This window comes from Meles meles, chromosome 15, assembly GCF_922984935.1.
Source record: "Meles meles chromosome 15, mMelMel3.1 paternal haplotype, whole genome shotgun sequence".
In the NCBI taxonomy this organism is placed as follows: domain Eukaryota; kingdom Metazoa; phylum Chordata; class Mammalia; order Carnivora; family Mustelidae; genus Meles; species Meles meles.
Genome location: NC_060080.1, coordinates 8,177,123 through 8,195,481, shown reverse-complemented (window position 1 = coordinate 8,195,481; position 18,359 = coordinate 8,177,123). Strand labels below are relative to the sequence as shown.

The 18,359-nt window shown below is 55.1% G+C and overlaps 1 protein-coding gene across 3 annotated transcripts in view; it reads right to left on the bottom strand.

Moving 5' to 3' along the window:
• The window catches only part of GREB1 (growth regulating estrogen receptor binding 1), a 135,637-nt gene that overhangs the window by 5,443 nt on the left and 111,835 nt on the right, over nt 1–18,359 (bottom strand). For all 3 annotated transcript variants that reach the window (XM_045978641.1, XM_045978642.1, XM_045978643.1), the window contains exons 22-29: nt 15,335–15,963; nt 12,496–12,598; nt 9,657–9,815; nt 8,590–8,732; nt 5,332–5,493; nt 3,434–3,638; nt 2,891–3,065; nt 449–667 (exon numbers count right to left, since the gene is read on the bottom strand). In XM_045978641.1, the coding sequence (XP_045834597.1) occupies nt 449–667; nt 2,891–3,065; nt 3,434–3,638; nt 5,332–5,493; nt 8,590–8,732; nt 9,657–9,815; nt 12,496–12,598; nt 15,335–15,963 (1,795 nt within the window). The remainder of the gene's footprint in view (nt 1–448; nt 668–2,890; nt 3,066–3,433; nt 3,639–5,331; nt 5,494–8,589; nt 8,733–9,656; nt 9,816–12,495; nt 12,599–15,334; nt 15,964–18,359) is intronic.

The window sequence follows — 18,359 nt, the reverse complement described above, 5'->3', positions numbered from 1 at the left end:
TGTTGCGGGGCGCCTGGCTGGCTCAGTGGGTTAAAGCCTCTGCCTTCGGCTCAGGTCATGATCCCAGGGTCCTGGGATCGAGCCCCGAATTGAGCTCTCTGCTCAGCAGGGAGCCTGCTTCCTCCTCTCTCTCTGCCTGCCTCTCTGTCTAGTTGTGATTTCTGTCAAATAAATAAAATATTTTTTAAAAAAAAGCAATATGTTGCAAGAAGGAAACCAAAAGCCAGAGAAACAACGTAGCACATATATAAATCACTAAGTAAAGTATCACGCGGACTGGGGAAGCAAGCGGCATGATCTCATGCAAATCTCCCCTCCACGAAATTATACGATGCAAATTTTTTTTAAAAACCTGAGGACCGAAAGCAGGGTCAGACCAATGCCACGGGCAGAGGAGGGCGCTGGGCCCGTGGGCGGTGTTGACTGCCCCTCAGCCGGCAGGACTCACCGATTCTGGTTGTACTGCACATTCTGGGTCAGGTCCACGTTCAAGACGATGAAGTCGTGCACGTGGCAGCGGGAGAAGGGCTCGTGCACCTCACCGCTCCCAGTCTTGCTGGACCACTTCCGCATGCCAATCAGGGCGTAGTGGGTGATGTTGGGGGACGCCTCGATGTGCTGCATGACATGCTTCAAAGACACGTTTCGTTCTGACCAGGAGAATTCCCTGCTCGAAAATAGAAGATTGACATCCCTGGGCTGAGGCACAAACAGCAGCAAGGCCCTCTGGACCGGGGGCCGCTTTCCAACGGGAGCTCACGTGCCGGCGGGTAGGGTGGCCGTGGGTGAAAACTGCCGCGACCATCCCCGAGTGCCAGGCACCGTGCTGGGAACGTCACTTGTACTGTCATTCATCCTCACGGCCATCTCATGCCACGGACACGTCACCCCCGTTTTACCAAGGAGGGAAAAAAGGCTCCGAGTAACTTGCCCGGTGTGACTCAACAGGGCTTGGATTCAAACAGCGCTGTGTGTCTCCAAAGCCCTTCTTCCCGTCCGTGCTAAAACACTCGGCATTTCCGGTTTGCAGACTGAAGTTAAAGTGGCAGGGAAAGCACGAAGCTTTCGGCCGTGAAGTCCAGTGAGGGGATGGGAAGGAGGAAGGTGGTGTATAAAGCCCACCCCCAGCCTGACTGCCAGCATCTGCTGTCTGTGAAGACGACAGGGACACCTGATGACCGAGGAGGGACTCCAGAGAGAGCAGCTGGGCCCAGGCCCCCAGCTCAACTCTTCTGGAGCCCAGCTTGCTCCCCACTCCCCGGGGCGTCCGTAAACCCCCCAGGGCCCTGGCCAGTCGCAACATCCCAGGGCAGTAACTGCTGCTTCAGAATGGACTTCGGGAAGGTAGAGTAAGAGACAGTTCTCCCCCAGTCTCAGCTCTTGGCCACGCTCTAGCCTTTGGAAGAGCGTCTGGGCGAATACTGCAAGCAAAGCGGAATCGCAGCTCCCATAAGCCACGGGCAGCTCTATCGCTCAGAAAAATGTTGTTCTAGAAAAACAGTGAGCAACGGTCATTGTTTCACGAGGATATCACTAACATAAAAGAAGTAAATGAACGTCGTGTCTCTTTAAAAAAACAAAGAAAGGGCACCTGCGTGGCTCAGTTGGTTAAGTGTCTGTCTGTCTTCGGCTCAGGTCATGATCTCAGGGTCCTGGGATCAAGCCCCACATCAGGCTCCCTGCTCTGCGGGTAGCCTGCTTCCTCTCCTCTCTCCCTGCCCACCCCCAGCTCATGCATGCACGTGCTCTCTCTCTCTCTCTCAAATAAATAAAATCTTTAAAAAATTTTTAAATTAAAAACAAGCCAAAAATAACCAGGCAACCCTAAACTGAAACATTCCTGAGGCAAATCACAAAAGGAACTATTTTCCCAGTGACGTTGGGCATCTGTATCCAGCGAGCCTTTTCCACCTCGCGCTGCTCGAACAGCCACCTGCAGGCCATTCAGAGTCTAAGTGACCCTCACGACGGACCTCCAGCACAGGTCTTAGTGCCCTTTCAAAAGATGAGGAGGGGCGCCTGGGTGGCTCAGTGGGTTAAGCCTCTGCTTTCGGCTCAGGTCATGATCTCAGGGTCCTGGGATCGAGTCCCGCATCGGGCTCTCTGCTCAGCAGGGAGCCTGCTTCCCCCTGTCTCTCTGCCTGCCCCTCTGCCTACTTGTGATCTCTCTCTGTCAAATAAATAAATAAAATCCTAAAAAAAAAAAATGAGGAAACGAGAACCCCAAAAGATTTCAGTTGTTACCCTAACGTGACACAGCAAATGAAAATACACCTGGGCGTTAGGAAGTAGGCTGGGGGCGGGGGGCAGGCTCTGGAAGTCTACAGGAGGGAATTTCTGGGGCACTCGTGAGGCTCCATTGCTTCCTACAGGAGTTGGTTAAGCGGAAGTTCAGTGTGTGAAAACGTCCGGATATGTATCATGCTGCCTTTTTTGTGGATGCTTCATTTTTTTTTCCTAAGATTTATTTATTAATTTGAGAGAGAGAGAGTGTGTACAAGCCTGAACAGGAGGAAGGAGCGAGGGAGAGGGAGGGAAGCAGCCTCCGTGCTGAAAAGGAAGCCTGTTGCAGGACTCGATCTCACGACCCTGAGATCATGACCTGAGCTGAAATCAAGAGCTGGGGGCTTAACCGACAGAGCCCCCCAGGCGCCCCCGCAGATATTCTGTACTAACTATATATTGTGATTTTCTGTATGGATTAGACATCAGTATAATTTTAATAAATTTAAAACTCAAAATAAAGCTGGGCTTGGAACAGGAGGCTGCCCCATGCAGGGCCCTGTCCACCACACGCCAAGCCTTCGAAGAGGAGGTGTCCCCTGTGGTCCTCAGACGGTGGCTGAGAATCCCCGGCTGAAAGGGGACAGGGTCGGGACAGGTGGCTCACCTGCTTCTCTCCCCACCACAGTCGACATCCACCACGTTCCACATCACGCAGGAGTCGTCGGAGATCACGATGAAAGGCCAGATGTCCTGCGGCTTGATCCCGAGCTCCTCCTGCCGGTTCCGCTCGAGCTCCAGGTTGTGGTAAGACAGCTCCTTGATCAGGAAATGGGCGGCACCTGAAAGGGCCAAAACCACTCCCACTCTCCGGTCTCTGCTCCGTGGACACCCGCCTGGGGCCGAAGCCCCGGTCAGAAGCAGAGCGGCTCATCAAGGCCCACCCTGAGACCAGCCAGCTCCTGATGGTCCGGTCCTCATCTCCAACCCCCACCCGCACACACATGGGGCTGCTGACCCTTGCTAATCATGGAGAAGTTGAATTAAATCAATAACCAAACCTCAAAGAAGAATATTCCAACAGATGAACACAGCTTTAAAAAATCAAAAAGCTTGATGAAAAACGTTAAGCACGTTCATCTCTAGAATATTCTTCCAAGTCTCCAGTCTCAGAAATTTTAGCGAGTAGGGCAAGTTCAACAATGCCTACCGACTCCGGCGCTGTTGAAGATACTCGGGAGTACCAGCATGATGTGGTTGGGCCAGTATTTCTTATAAATGGCCATTTCATACTCCTTGACAACCAGCACGTGCAAATGGCTAGCACCATCCATGGCGTGGAACAGGTTGAAGAGTCCGTGTTCGTGACGGCCGGTGGTTGGCGTGAATGTCGGGCTTTTTATAAATTCATGACTCTGGAAAACATAGGAATCAGGAGGGGAAGTCCTTGTAAAGATGGTCACAATCACTCCCCTCCCTCTGAAAGGTCAGTCTGCAGCACCTTCCATCAGAAGACGGAGCCTATGCCCACACTCACGCAATCCAGCTTAGCCCTGGGACCTTGCTTTTACCCATAAAACAGTGGAAATGATGGTTATGCCAGTTCCGAGCTTGGCCTCCAGAGGATGGACACATGCTCCCTCTCTCAGAACCCTCTCAGGGATGAGCCAGGGCTGGTGGCTGGAGGAGGAGAGACCACAGCGAGTACAACAGGGACGGGCATCCCACGGAGGACCAGCCTTAATGCGCCGGACCCCAGCCCACCCAGTAGCTAAGCACAGACAGGAGTGAGCGCATCCAAGCCAGCGTCCCCACACACCGGGACCGAGCCCAAGCTGCTAGCCCAGAAAATCAGAAGCGAAGTCAGTGCTTGTTTGGGAATGGTTTTCTTACACAACCCCGACTAGCATCTCCCAATGACCCAAACGCATCACCCTGCCAAATTCGCATCAGCTGTGTGCTATTCTGGATGTCTTCAAGTCCTTCAGTGCCTTATCCATACAGCCTAGCTCCTGATCCACTCGGGGTGTGGATCTTTTACGTAAATAGCTGTTTTCTTCCACTTTGGCTGAGCTAGGTCTTCTGCTCCTTCCGAGGTTCTCAGAGGACCTGCTGAAAGGCTGTGCTGCAGCTGGAGCTGTTCTGGTGGGCGCCGGCTGGAGAAGTGAGCGGGGTCACAGAGAAATCCTCCTCCAGAGCAACAGCCCAGCCCAGCCCACGGGGTACGAGACACCCCGTAATAAAGGTCCCACTGGTTCCTCACTAATGTGTTCGATGCTCGGTGAAAGCCTGCCGGGCCTGAAAGGCTGTTCAACCCTATCATCCTGGCCCCGTCACCCAGAGAAGGAAGAGCAGCGTTCCACAGCAGGGGGACACTGGCTGGGGATGGCGCGAGGGCAGCAAGCTGACCCTGCGGTGTCGGGCTCATCTGCCAGAGCAGGCGTCCCGGGGAGCAGCGGCCCTAAGGAGGCCGGTCACAGAGACAGTGAGTTGGGAAGAACGGCCTCTTGAAAAGAAAGAAAATGCATGTTTTATGGATGACATGATGCCCCATCTGGGGTTCGCTTCCGAATACCAGAGGAAGGCAGAAGAGAAGGACAGTCACTGCGTCCAGGTAACAGGCCCGGGGGCGGGGGGCCAGTCACTGCACGATTCTACCGCCTTGGGCAGTTTCAACCGTTCCGTAACAGCAGTATAACAGCAGCAGAGACAAGACGGGGAAGGGACAAACATCTAGGGAGCACCTGTCATCATCCAGGCACCGTGCAGGTGCCTTCCGTCAGCCGTTCCAAATCACGCTCACGGGAAGCTCCTACAGGACTTACTGGCGCCCAAGTTCACGGGGGAGGGAGCAGAGGCTCAGCAATATTCAGGGCCAGGTTCAAATGACACAACTTGAGAATGGCAGAGTGAGGTTCAAAGCGCAGTCGGAGTGACCCAAAGTCAAAGCGCCCCCCAGCCTCCTCCAAGTTCAGCCACTGTGCCCATCCCCACCTGCCCTGACTCATGAGGCGGCCATGGTCTCCAGGTCCCCAGCGCAATAGTCACTCGCAGCCACTAGGATGTCCACCCCTCCCCCCCTCCCCGCTCCGGACCCGGAGCCAGTACCTTGTCCGTGACAAGCGGCAGCCTCATGCTCTCTAGCTGGCCCCCCGGCTGGCTGAAGACGAAGTGGTGCTCCTTGGACTTGGGGATGATGAAGTGCAGCTGGACCTCCTCCCCCAGCATGGAGTAGGAGAAGGCGAAGGCGTGCAGGGTGGACTCATAGAGCTGAGGTGTGAGGGGGAAGGACAGAGCCTGTCATCAGAGTCCGCCGTCACCGCTCAGAAGAACCCAGGCCCGCCTCGGGCATGACAACGCAAAGCTCGGTGCCATCTGCCCCGCAGCTCGAGAAACCCGCCCAGAGGCTGACTCCGGGACGAAGTGTGGACCCCCAGGTCTTACTCCTGGGCCAACACGCGCGCGCGCACACCCACCCGGCCGGAGGCCTCCCCATCTTCAATTCGGATCGTGCTTCACCCAGCGACACCCTTCTAGGCACCGACGCCTTCTGGACCCTGGATTTGACCCAGAGGTGCGCTCAGTTACCGACAAAGGGATTCACACCACACAGCTCACTTTTAACTCTAATGAACGCATTTTTCCATCATAGGCATTACGCACGACGACATATTAATAAACCATGTCGCTAATGCTTATGCTTACACATTTCTGTCACACTCACTGGGTCTGGGCCCCCTTCCATCCCTTCGGTGCCGTCACGAGCAATCCTAGGAGGCAGGTACCGTCCCTGTCCCCACTGTGTGGACGTGGGAACTGACACTCCGAAGTCCTGGGCTTGCTCCCATCCCCAGGCCTAGCCTCACGTCCCCTCACCCCTCGTCAGCCTGCACTGCCCCCTGGTGTGACCCCTGCCCAGACCACATGCCCAGTGCCACATGGCTCTGCCCAAGCCTCCCTCCCTGACCCCTCTCCACCTCCAGCAGACAGCCCCTCCCCAGACTGGCAGCTGGCATGTGCCCCGCACTCCTGAGAATCCCCAGGGCCCGGAGAGGGCGGCCCACGCAGGACAGAGCGGCCGTCCACGCCTACCGTGGCTCCACTAGAACCGCAGAGCCCTCTGGGAGCAGAGATAAGACAGAAATAGATTTTGACGTGGGGGAGGGAGCAAGGGGGGGATGCAGCTGAGGAAGGTTCATGAAAAAGATCAGGGAGGCTGGGAGAGAGGGAAAGAGCAGGGGGAACTGAGGCTGGAGAGGCCAGGAGGGAGCAGGCCCCTCAGCACTCCTCACGTGGCCTGGTTCTGAGTCCCCTGTGACTGCAGTCCCCAGACCTGGGCACCCTTGGACACGGAGGCATAGTCCAGCCAGAGCCCAGGGTCTCCGGACCTCAGTTCTGTTAATTCTCTGCAGACACTAACCGATGTGACCATGACTAAAACCCGTGAGTCTCCTCCGGTTCTTTTAAATTTCAAAATTAAGGGAACGTTTTTGCTTATATTTTCTCTACTTTGAAAGAAAAATTTCATCTCCGAGGAGGAAATGTTAGGACAGCTTATCTGGAACAAATAGAATTACTATTTTTAATTCTTTAAAAAACTGCTCATATGCATTCTCCAATTTTGTCTCCAGTAAAATTGAATAGTTTAAAAAAAAATCAGTTTTGATGCTACTTCAGGGATAGCTGAAGGCTGGGCAGACTTGGGAGAATTAAAGCCACTGTCTGCTGTTTCCCTCTGCAAAAGGGACAGAGCTGGCAAGCCCATGCTCAGGCTGCTTGCAGAACCTTCTGGAAGCAGTCAAGGGCATGAGCTATCCTGCACACCCCTGTGGGCCTCGCAGGTGTCTGGCTCCCACCACCTCCCGCTGTCCCAGCTACTGCTTCCTCCCCTTTCCCTTACCTAGGTCTGAAATGAAACACGACATCTAAAGTCCTGCCTGCCCCTTCTTCAGGACCAGGCTCACGGGCCCTCGTGAACTCACCCACAGCCGCTAAGAGACTATGCAAAACGCAGCTCTGCCCACATCAGGCCGCCCCTGGAAGTTCTCCCTGAAAAGGTCCCCATTCCACCCTCCCTGCAGCACCTGATGCCTTTCCTTAAAATGTTTAATTTAATTTAGTTAACATATAGAACGTAGTATTCATCTTGGGGGTAGAATTTAGTCATTTACCCATTGCGCACAACACCCAGTGCTCATTACATCACGTGACCTCCTGAATGCCCGTCCCCCAGCCGCCCCATCCCCCCACCCACCCTCCGCTCCTTCCCTGGATTTAAGAGTCTCTTATGGTTTGCCTCCCTCTCTGTTTTTATCTTATTTTTCTTTCCCTTCTCCTGCTGTGCTCCTCTGCTGTTTTCTTACATTCCACAGATGAGTGAGATCATATGGTATTTGTCCTCTGACGGAACCTGATGCCTTTTGTGACGCGCTCTGCCCACCCCCTCCCCAGTGTCCTCTCCTGGGGCCACCCGCCCCTTGCACTCTAACGTCCAGTGATGCCTGAATAAAATCCCTCCTAATTCCCCCAGAGACCTCCTGTCTCCCCTCTCGTGCAGACACGGTTTCCTCTCCTTCTGTCTGCCGCGGCCCCTTGGCAAATCCTTACTGATTCTTCAAAACCCTCTCCTCTGTTCCCCGCCCAAGACAGTACCTTCATTTACAAAATGGAGACAATGTTACTGCCTTGCAAGGTTTCAGTGAGAATGAAGTAAGAAACCAGGCAGGAGAGTGCGCGTTGAACGGATAACAGGTGTAGCTTAAACACGGACGCCAGGTGACCAGCCAGAGCCCGGCGTCAGTAGCCTTACCCATTTACCCCAGTGTCTAAAGTACGCGTCACTCTCTATTAGGTATAAAGGTTGGAGGAAGTACCGACACATCAGAAGTGCCCAGCACGTTGCCTGGCACACAGGAGGTGCTCGGTGAGTGCCAACGGCTCTCCTCCTCTGCACAATTTCTCTGCTTCCCTTTCTGCCTTTCCCGCCTGCTTTTCCCTGTTCTGAAATTCTGTGCCCGGGCGTCGCTGCATCCCTAGACTGTGCGTCTTGACTATGGGGACAGAGTTTATTCATCTCTGTGGCTGGTCCCTCAGCACTCAGTCTGCTGCCCTGAACTCACTTTGGGAACTGCTAGAACGTAAAGAAAATGCGGACATGCACAGTCACTAGCAAACGTAATCCCGGGAGAGGCGCTTCTGTGGCGTCAGCAGTCAGTGCGCAGCTCACTGCAGGGAACTGGATACACGTGGACCGAGAAGCAGAGGCTTCCAGAACCGTCCGCGTCCCGCTCTGGAATGACACCGCAACCCAGCGGACAGAGAACCAACGGTGTGGGCCCGAGGGAGGCAGGCGGGAGCGCAGCCCACCTGGCAGCGGGGGTGGAAGCCCAGGTACTGGTGGCAGCGCTCGCAGTGGTGGTAGGTGTTGTGCGCCGCGTACTTGGACAGCCTCATCCGCGCCGTCGGCCGCCGCGCGCGCAGCTCCTCGGGCTTCCGGGACGCGCCCCCGTCTGCAGGAAACACCGGTCACGGTCACCGAGCGGCCGCGGGCACAGCCGTGAGCCCCCCGCTGCCCGCCCGGATCACAGCGGACCGAGACTCCGTGATGCAATCTGGGGTGACCGCGTCTGCCTGGGCCCCGGGGTGACCCGGCGGGACAAACCAACAGTGTTCGCAGCGGGTCTTACTAACGGACCTACGGCTGGAAACACAGATTCAAGGATTCGCTCCCGGGCAACGCAAACGGACTGCCGGCTTCATAAGCAGGTGCCATACTGCTGATGAACGGCTTCTGGCTTGCCCAACGACTTGGCGAGATGGAGATTTTAACCCCAAACCTGGGCTAGAGACCGGTCTATGGGAAGGAGTGGTCAGTGAAAATGCTTCAGAGAGACAGGAGAGTTCTTGGTGTGACACAGAGACGGGTGAGTATCCTCCTTCCCTTTCCACTCATCCAACTCTCCCAGTCTGTGCTAAAAATCATACTAGCCCACTCATACCGATGTTTGCTGACGGTGACCCCAAAACCCTATGGGGTCCTAATACCGTGACAGTAGGTGGTCCCTGAAGGAGGGGGAACGAACAAGACACTGAGGCTAGAGGGGGAGCTATGTGCATTGCAGCAGGAGAACCCCCATTCATACATAGCATCTGTGTCTTGTGTCCCCTATTAACCAGACCCTTGAGGATGTTCTCACCATGACACACCCCCGGGAGCGCACCCATCACTGTCCGCTCCTGTGGGGCCGCCAGCCCACCTTCACGGGAAGAGCCCTTCCTTGTCCACTGAGGCAGTGACCTCGGCTCTCTCCCAGGCCCCGCTGGTTAATTCCCAACACCAGACAGCTGAGCTCATCGCCAGCACAGTTCAGCTCTTTCAGAGCTCTCCCTACGCACTCCGGGAGAACGTGGCGCGGGAGCTGTGTAAGGCTGACCTTCGCTCTTTATGCTCCGGAGGTGGGAACAAATCAGACTGGCGTCTTCGTACTTCGGGTCATGAATAATGTAGTCAAAAGGCAACTTCTTGAACAGCTCCAGGTCTGGCCAGGGGTCACTGAGCTGGAGGTAATGCCAATCCGATTCCTCTCGGAGATCTGCAAGATCGGTAGGAACACAGCCAGGTGACAAACGACGAAGTGAGAAGGGCTGAGTTTTGAATGGGCGTCAGGACGATGCTTGCGGTAGAGCTGTCCTTGAGTCTCTGGGTTCCTGGGAGACGCTACTGTACCTAGAACACATCGCATTTTCAGGATCGCTCTAAGGAAGCAAGAGGTGCCTTTGGGTCTACCTTTTATCTCCGTGGCCTGTGCCGTGTTTCCTGCATTTCTGGCTCCCGTGCTGACTTCAGCCCCTCCCGACATACCTACTGCTCCTTTTGTACTCCCCCCGTACCGTCCCCCACCGCCACAGGTAGCACTGGTTCCCACCGCCAACGGAACCTAACACAGTTCCCCTTCCTGTCTTCCAGCTAAATGCTGCAGAGCCAATATGGCCAACTCCTACCACTGCAGCTCTAGAACATCTAAGCGTTCAAGGCCACTGGTTTCTCCCTTCTCAATGCCAGCAGCACGCATGGCCCAAATTCTATCTTTTTTTTTTTTTTAAAGATTTATTTATTTATTTGACAGACAGAGATCACAAGTAGGCAGAGAGGCAGGCACAGAGAGAGGAAGGGAAGCAGGCTCCCTGCTGAGCAGAGAGCCCAACGTGGGGCTCCATCCCAGGATCCTGAGACCATGACCCAAGGCCTTAACCCACTGAGCCACCCAGGTGCCCCCCAAATTCTATCTTACATCTTACATCATAACTGGGGTAATCTGTGATGCTCACCCCACGTTTGTTGGCTAAAAAAGTAAAAAAAATCTAGACGATCCAACACAAATTATGTAATATATTGATTTTTATATCCATGCTACGTACACAGGGGCAGAGTGCATGTCCACAAGAGAAACAAAGGAGAAGAGAGGCATGTTTACTGCATACGGAAGAGATGCTCACTGCTTCGTATGTATCTTAATCTTCACAAACCCCTTAAACAGCAATTATCCATGCTTCCCCAAAGAGAAAACCAAGGCAATAAGAGAATTTCTGAAAATATGGGCTTTGAAGTTTAATAAACTGAGTTCAAATCCTGTCTTTGTCATGGGGATGGCCAAGAAAGTGAGGACACAGACACTCAACAGGTCTGCTGATTTTCATCTGAAATTCACTTCCAAACTCTGAGGGGGGATGTGTGAAAGCTCACAGCCTGGATGAAGAGCCTCCCTCCTCTTTCCTTCAAAGGAAAGACTAAGGGATGGATGGGCTTCCTGGGTTCCAAATTTTCTCCAAGTCAAAACTCAAACACAGTCAGGAACATCTAAAGAAGTGTGTTTGGAAATGGTGGGACTTTCTTCTCTTTTAGGCTGAATGATATTCCACTACTTGTATATGACACACTTTCCTTTATCCATCCATCTGCCGATAGACATTTACCCATCGGCGGACATGTGGTGGTTCGTGTATCTTGCCTGCGGTGAATAACACTGCAGTGAACATGGCAACTAGGAACATGTCCGTTAGCTCCGTCGTAGTGCTGGTTTCGTAATGCATATGTGTACCGAATTATCATTTGTACACTTCAAATGTATACAATAAAAATAAGAAGAAGTGCGATTCAGGGCTCCTGGGTGGCTCAGTTGGTTTAGCGACTGCCTTTGGCTCAGGTCATGATCCTGGGGTCCTAGGATCAAGTCCCGCATCGGGCTCCCTGCTCCATGGGGAGTCCATGTCTCCCTCTTTCTCTGCTCTCATGCTCTCTCTCATTCTCTCTTGCAAATAAATAAATAAAATCTTAAAGAAAAAAAAAAAAAAGAGGGGCGCCTGGGTGGCTCAGTGGATTAAGCCGCTGCCTTCGGCTCAGGTCATGATCTCAGGGTCCTGGGATCGAGCCCCACATCGGGCTCTCTGCTCCGCAGGGAGCCTGCTTCCTCCTCTCTCTCTGCCTGCCTGTCTGTCTCCTTGTGATCTCTCTCTGTGTCAAATAAATAAATAAAATCTTTAAAAAAAAAAAAAAAAAAAAAGAAGTGCTATTTTGACGTCAGGGCAATATACTGGTTCCCTTTCTTTGCCACACAGACAAGACGCCTCACACCAATTTTAATTCCCAAGGCATCAGATCCGTTTACCAGACCAAGTGGATGAGCCATTGGAGGAACAAGTGAGGAGGCGAGGTAGGGAGCAGAAGACAGCTGTCTTACCTTCCTCTGGGCAAATCCTGTTCCCTGAGTAAGGAGAAATTATATACTTCCATTCTGTCCTAAGATACGGACCTCTGCACTCAGCTGCGTGAGTGGGACCCTGCCTGAAGGACAGCCCTGCTTTCTAGGGGCAGCCGTCAAATTGGGTTCAGCTCCAGCTCCGGCGTCTCCCAGCTGGGCACCTGAGTGAGTTACTTACCAGCAAATACGCAGTTATTCTCATTGGGATGTGCCGGAAGTTAACTGTGGTGATTTATGGAAAAGATCCAGCACAGGGCTGGACACTGGGAAGATACGCAGTAAACAGCGGTTATTTTTAGTGTAGTAATTTTGTCTCCACAAAGGCCTCCCAGGTGCTACTCTGATATTGAGCAAAATGACGGCAAACAAGAGAGATAAAAGCAGCCTTCAAGGCCCCTGGGATGAGTGGGACCACTGATCTGACAATTCCATCCAGAGGGTAAAGGACACACGGTCACCCAAGAAACAGACTGAAGAGGATTCCAAGCCCAGGGGTCACCCACGCAAAACTCACGGATATTGATCTCTTCCTCATCATAAACATCCACTTCCGTCAGCCGAATGAGCATTCTGGACAAAATGCTGAGGAACTGCAGGTAGGCACCTGTCTTCCCAATCTGTGAAGACATTACAATTGGAGCTGACGCTCAGTACGCCCCGTCCACGTGCAGGCACTGCCTGGAGCACCGGACACGCTTCGTGTCACCTGTCCCTTTCAAAGACCCCACCTCGTTAAAGCGGGAGCCAGGGGTGTGCAAAGCCATCTGAGGGGACATGAGACCCAAAGAAGGATGTCAGGCCACAGAGAGACTCCCGTAGCAGCAGACCTGCCCGCTTATAAATCATGGCAGTGCCCTTCTGCTTTTAACGGGCCACACTTTCTAAGCTGTTTGAAATAGGACTTGAATCGGATATTGAAGAAAGGTTGCTTCAAAAGATGAACTGCCGATACAAAGCGTAATAATGTCTCAAAAAGATCTTGGGTTGGGGCGCCTGGGTGGCTCAGTCAGTGAAGCGTCTAACTCCTGATTTTGGTTCAGGTCATGATTTCAGGGTCGTGAGATGGAGCCCGGAGTCGGGCTCCGTGCTGGGCGTGGAGCCTGCTTGAGATTTGCTCTCTCCCTCTCCTGCTGCCCCTCCCCCATGCACTTGCACTCGCTCTCAAAAAAAAAAAAAATGTTGCATAATTAGATTGCTATTTGTGTTAATCAATAGGTCTCTAATAAAAGAATGAACTCTGTTGTGTAAGACTTTAACGCCTGGCATCTCATTTCTGTCCTCCTACGGCCAGGAAAAGGAAATGAGTTTTCTTCTCCTGCTCTTCCTTCTTCTATCACAGAGTCCCTCACTCCCTCTGCCCCACACCAGGCTCCGACACTAGGAGGCCTCGTGCACTTTGGTCACGGGCGGTTCAACAGGTGCCTGTGGGCTAACCTCCCACCCTGTTGCTCTGGGGATGTGCTTTCTAAGTTCTCAGCTCAGTGCCTGGCTCATAGTCCGTAGTCAACAAATGTGGATGGACAGAAATAACTAACTTTAGGGAAAAAATATGAAATACCACGAGGTGAACCTTCAGAGAGAAATATTTGCCATACATGTAACAGGCAAAGCATTAACATCTGTAACCTGCAAAGAGTTCCTGCAAAGCAACCGGAAAATGTCACATGCCTACAGGAAAAATAAACAAGAGAAGCACATCAGAAAAATCACTGTGAAAGTCACAGCAGTGATCCATAAATATATAAAAATATATCCAACCTTAACAAAACTATAATATACTATTTTTCACCTATCAAATGGGTGAAATTTTTTAAGAGACCATCCAATACCATGACAGTAGGAAGAAACCAGGATCCCCTTTTTTCAAATTTATAAAAAGTTAATATACGCTCACCCATTAAAACATTTAAGAAATACAGGGTGATGATGAAGAAGAAAGTTTACAAATCCCACTCCCTCCTCAGTGGCAATTCTGCCGGGGTTTTTTTGGTATTTTCACGTAGAGACGTATACATACACACCAACGCTTACTTTCCGAATTGATACCGTGCATATATTACTCTGTAACTTGATTTTTTTCAATTTTGATTTCAACTTTTTCAATTTAAAATCTTAGAGAAATTTTCATGTCAGCATCTAGAGATCGATCTCCAACTTTTTATGGCCGAACTGCACGATACAGTTGTACCCGAAGTTCTTCAACCAACCTTGACCAACAGAACTTTTGTTGTTCCCAGTCTGTTTTACTATTGTAAATAAGTCTAAAATGAGCAATCTTTTTTTTTTTTTTAAATATTTATCTATTTGACAGGCAGAGATCACAAGTAGGCATAGAGGCAGGCGGAGAGAGAGGAGGAAGCAGGCTCCCCGCCGAGCAGAGAGCCCGATGCGGGGCTCGATCCCAGGACCCTGAGATCATGACCTGAGCCCAAGGCACAGGCTTCACTGAGCCACCCAGGCGCCCCTAAAACGAGCATTCTTATACACATTTTTGCGGGTTTGTATCTCTTGGACCAGACTATAAGGAAATGAACAGGCCGAGTTGGAGGCAGCACATCCCGGCTCGGGACGGGACGGTGCTGACAGGGGTGAAGAGAGCAGTAACTGCCCCACGTGCCCCCCACAGTCAGGCTGTCCTCCAGATGCCCTGGGGTTACTCTCTCGTTTAATGCTCCCATCTCCGACTCAGGCGCCGCGGGTATCCTCATTCTCAGAGAGGACACTGGGACACGGAGAAGGCTGGCTCCTGCCCAGGGCACCAGGTATTGTCTGAGCCAGAATCCGAGCCCACTCCGGAGCCCACCTCCCACCTCTGCGCTGTCCTGACAAAGCGCCTTCCAGGACTGGACACAGTCATCTTCACACGCTCCCATGATGTGGCAGATGTCTGCCATTTTGACAGCGGCAACGGTCTTTCGTCGTTAGGAAAGCACAGGGAGGTGAGAGGCTGGGATAGGGACGGGCCTCCTGCCTCCCAGTTACGTATCACCAAAACCTTCCAGTGCAGACCCCGGGCAGGGGTGCGGGGGGAGGGGGAGGTGTTTCTAACTGGCACAGACTGGCCGTGGGGACCAAATAAACTAACACGGGAAGAGCAGAGTCGGGGTGGGAAGGAGAAGCACCCCCCGAGAAGCTCTCCGCCCCAATCACGCAGGCAGGAACATGAGGCCCGAGCCTGGACGTCAGCCAGCCGTGGGCAGCAGCCGGTCCCGACCTCCGCCCCCCGTCCCCCGCAGGGTCTGCCATGGGAACGGCAGGATGTGGCTAAGGGAATGTTGTCAGCCCCAAACCCGCCCCGCGGGCACGAACACGAGGACCCCACGCAGCCCAGGCCCCTGCGGGGCAGCACCCACCTGAGGGGGCCCGCTGAGCAGCAGCCTCCGCGGGTGGAAGCCGTCCACGCGGCCCTCGGCGCGGTTGCCGTAGTCCATGTGGCTGGGCCGCGGCACCGTCCACTGCCGGTAGTAGAGGGACTGCTCGGTGGACGTCATTGTCTTGCTGAGCAGGGGACGGAAGGAGCTGGCCCACATGACCGAGTGGGAGGGCAGGAGCGAGGCAGCCTTGGGGAGGCCGCTGCTGTCGGTGGCCGTGACCATGTCGTATACCAGCTTGGGCAGGAAGACGATGGGGGGCTGCCGGCAGGCCTTGGTCATGGAGCACTGGGAGGCCTGCGGGCTGAGCATCCCGGCCGCGGGGGCCACAGACGAAGGGGAGGAGGCCGAGGAGGACAGCTGGGAGGACAACGGGGTGACCGACACCTGGACGCTCTTCTGGCCGGCTCTCGGGCCAGGGTCCGGCTGGGAGGCCAGCCCAGGGCTGTGCCTGCTGATGACCGATGGTGGCCCCCGACTCGCTTGGGGCCTCTGTCTCTCCCCGGGGGCCCTGGCCTCCTCCGAGGGGCCGCAGGGCTGTGGCGATCTGGCCCGCTCCGCCTGCGAGGGTGCCCCGGGCTGAGCCGAGGACTCGCCACACAGCGCTGAGCCTGGGGAGGGCATGCGCCTGTCAGTCACGCCCCAGGAAGGACCCTCGCCGAAGCACCCACCATTCCTGTTCCTGTGACACAAACTACCCGTACCGGACAATCACCGGGAACTTTCCCGAACAAAATCCCGCTCTGGGTCAACAGAAACTCTCTCGTCTCATGACAGACCCATGGCTCGCCGGAGAGAGAGCCGGCGTCACCCCACACTCACCCCAGCACCCGGCGCATGGCCTCAAAAGCCGCCCCGCTGCAACCCCCAGACCCAATCTGCTCCACAAGCCCCTGCCTTGAGGGCTCAGGCCCCACACACACCCTGTGCAGGTGCTCCTGGGAGCACCCCTCCCTGCTGTCCCCTGCGGCAGCTCTCGTCGCGCCTCCGCACCAGCGCAGCGGCAGCTTCGAGCTCAAACTGCCAGCGAGACTCGCAGGACTCAGCAGCTTCAACCAAACGCTCGAATTCCCTAACTTTCAGAAGGATCGGGAGAGGAGGGGCAGCTGGCACAGCAGCCCCGCACAAAGGGCCCTCCTTCCGCCCCTCCCCCACGTGCACCCCGCTGAGACCTGGGTGAGTGTGGCCCACACCGGGCAGCGCCTCGCTGTCTTCATACCAACCCCAGCCTGACACACCAGGGCTCGCGCACCGGCTCGCACCAGCCCTGCGGACCTCAGGCCCCGCAGGAAGCAGAGCAGACAGGATGCTGCACCGTAGCCTTCACCCTGTCCTTCCCTAGGACACAGACCCAGGGAGGCCCGACACCCCCGTACCACCCTCCGCAGAAAGGCCTTCCCGCCTCCCTGCCCCTGGCTCAGCCCGCACCCCCACACACCACGCCGCTCGGGCAACCTCCCCTGTGGATCCGAGCTCCCCAGCAGGGGCCCCGCCACTCAGCGACGGCCTGCGCGGGCAGCCTGCCCTTCCAGGTGCTTCGGGAACCACCAGAGGGGGAAATGCGGCACCGGCCGGCCCCCTCCGCTGAAGGCTCCCGCTGAGACACTCGCCCTCGGGCAAGGCCCCTGAAGCAGTGACAGCGGAAGGGCAGATATGGGGAGGCTGTGAGGGACCCGGACCTGGGGCAAGGGGACAGATGGGCCCAAAGGACATCAAAGAGGCACAAGATCCCAAAACCAGACCAAGGGAACCCCTTCATCCGCTCCCCTAGGTCGTGAGGGCCCGCCTGGCGGGACCCTGAGGACCGATGCCCACACAGATGTTTCTCTCCTTCAACCTCAGACCTCCGCTGGTCTGTCCCCAGCTGAATCCAGGGGAACTGCCGGTCGATAAAGATGAGACCCAGGGCCACCCAAGTCCCCAGCCCAACTCATGTGGCTGTGGCCAAACCTCACCTCCCCGGGCCTCCGTCCCCTCATCTCTGAAGTCTATGGCAGCCAACACCATGAGAAGTACCTCGTCCGAGGCCCCTAAGGATCTCGGGACCTTCTGAAGAGTCCGGGCCAAGAGAGTCACCTCAGCGACCGCGGTACCTCCCCTGCCAGGTAAGTACGAAAGTCACCTCACGTAACGGAAGAACTCCGGAAAGAGAGAGCCTGGCTCGCAGCCTGGACATTCTACTCCTGAAGACACTGCACGGAGCAGTGTGTCCCCAGAACCTTCTAGAAAGCAATCCCATCAGCACTGGGGAAGAACAAAGCCCCACGCCCGGCTACCGGAGTAGCAGATTCACCTACTCACCCATTCCCCAGCTCCAGCCTGGGGCCCTGGGCGCCCTACACTGTTTGGGGCAGAGGACACCAGAGGCTACAGCACTTGGCTTTCTGACTGGCCCGAAACCCCCGGTGTGCTCTGACCCCCACAGCGGTGCCTTGACCCCAGCCAGGCGCCCGTCCGCACGGAGCTGCAGCCCGCGTGACCGCGTCCTGGGCCCAGACGCCACACGTGCCTCCAACTGCCCAAGCCCCCCCGCTCCTGAGTATCTTCTCCTCCGAGACCCACAGGCCAGCTGCTCACTGAACCCCGCACGGGCCGCACCCGACCCCTAAATCTGCCCCTGCCTGTCCCACTTCACACGCGTGAGCGTACGCACAGACCGCAAGGAGGCCTCTGCGGCACATCACACACCAGCGAGGGACCACGGGCTCCCCGAGAGCGGGCTGTACCTCACCTGTCTTCCCGCCTGGACTCAGATACAAAGTGGGTTCTCGGTAACGGTCGCAACAGGAAGACAGGCGGTACCATCTCACCGGGCCAGTCCTGACTGCTCCCGGACGCTGAGCCTCCCCAAGGCAGAGACTGGGCGTTTTCCCCACAGCTCCCTGCGGTCTGGTTCCAGGGCTCAGGGGACACCTGCTGCCTTCTATTGCTTTCCCCCCAGGGAAATCTGGGTGCTCTTCTCTCTGCCTTCAGGCTCAACAAGAACACCCAAACCCAGCCCCCCTCC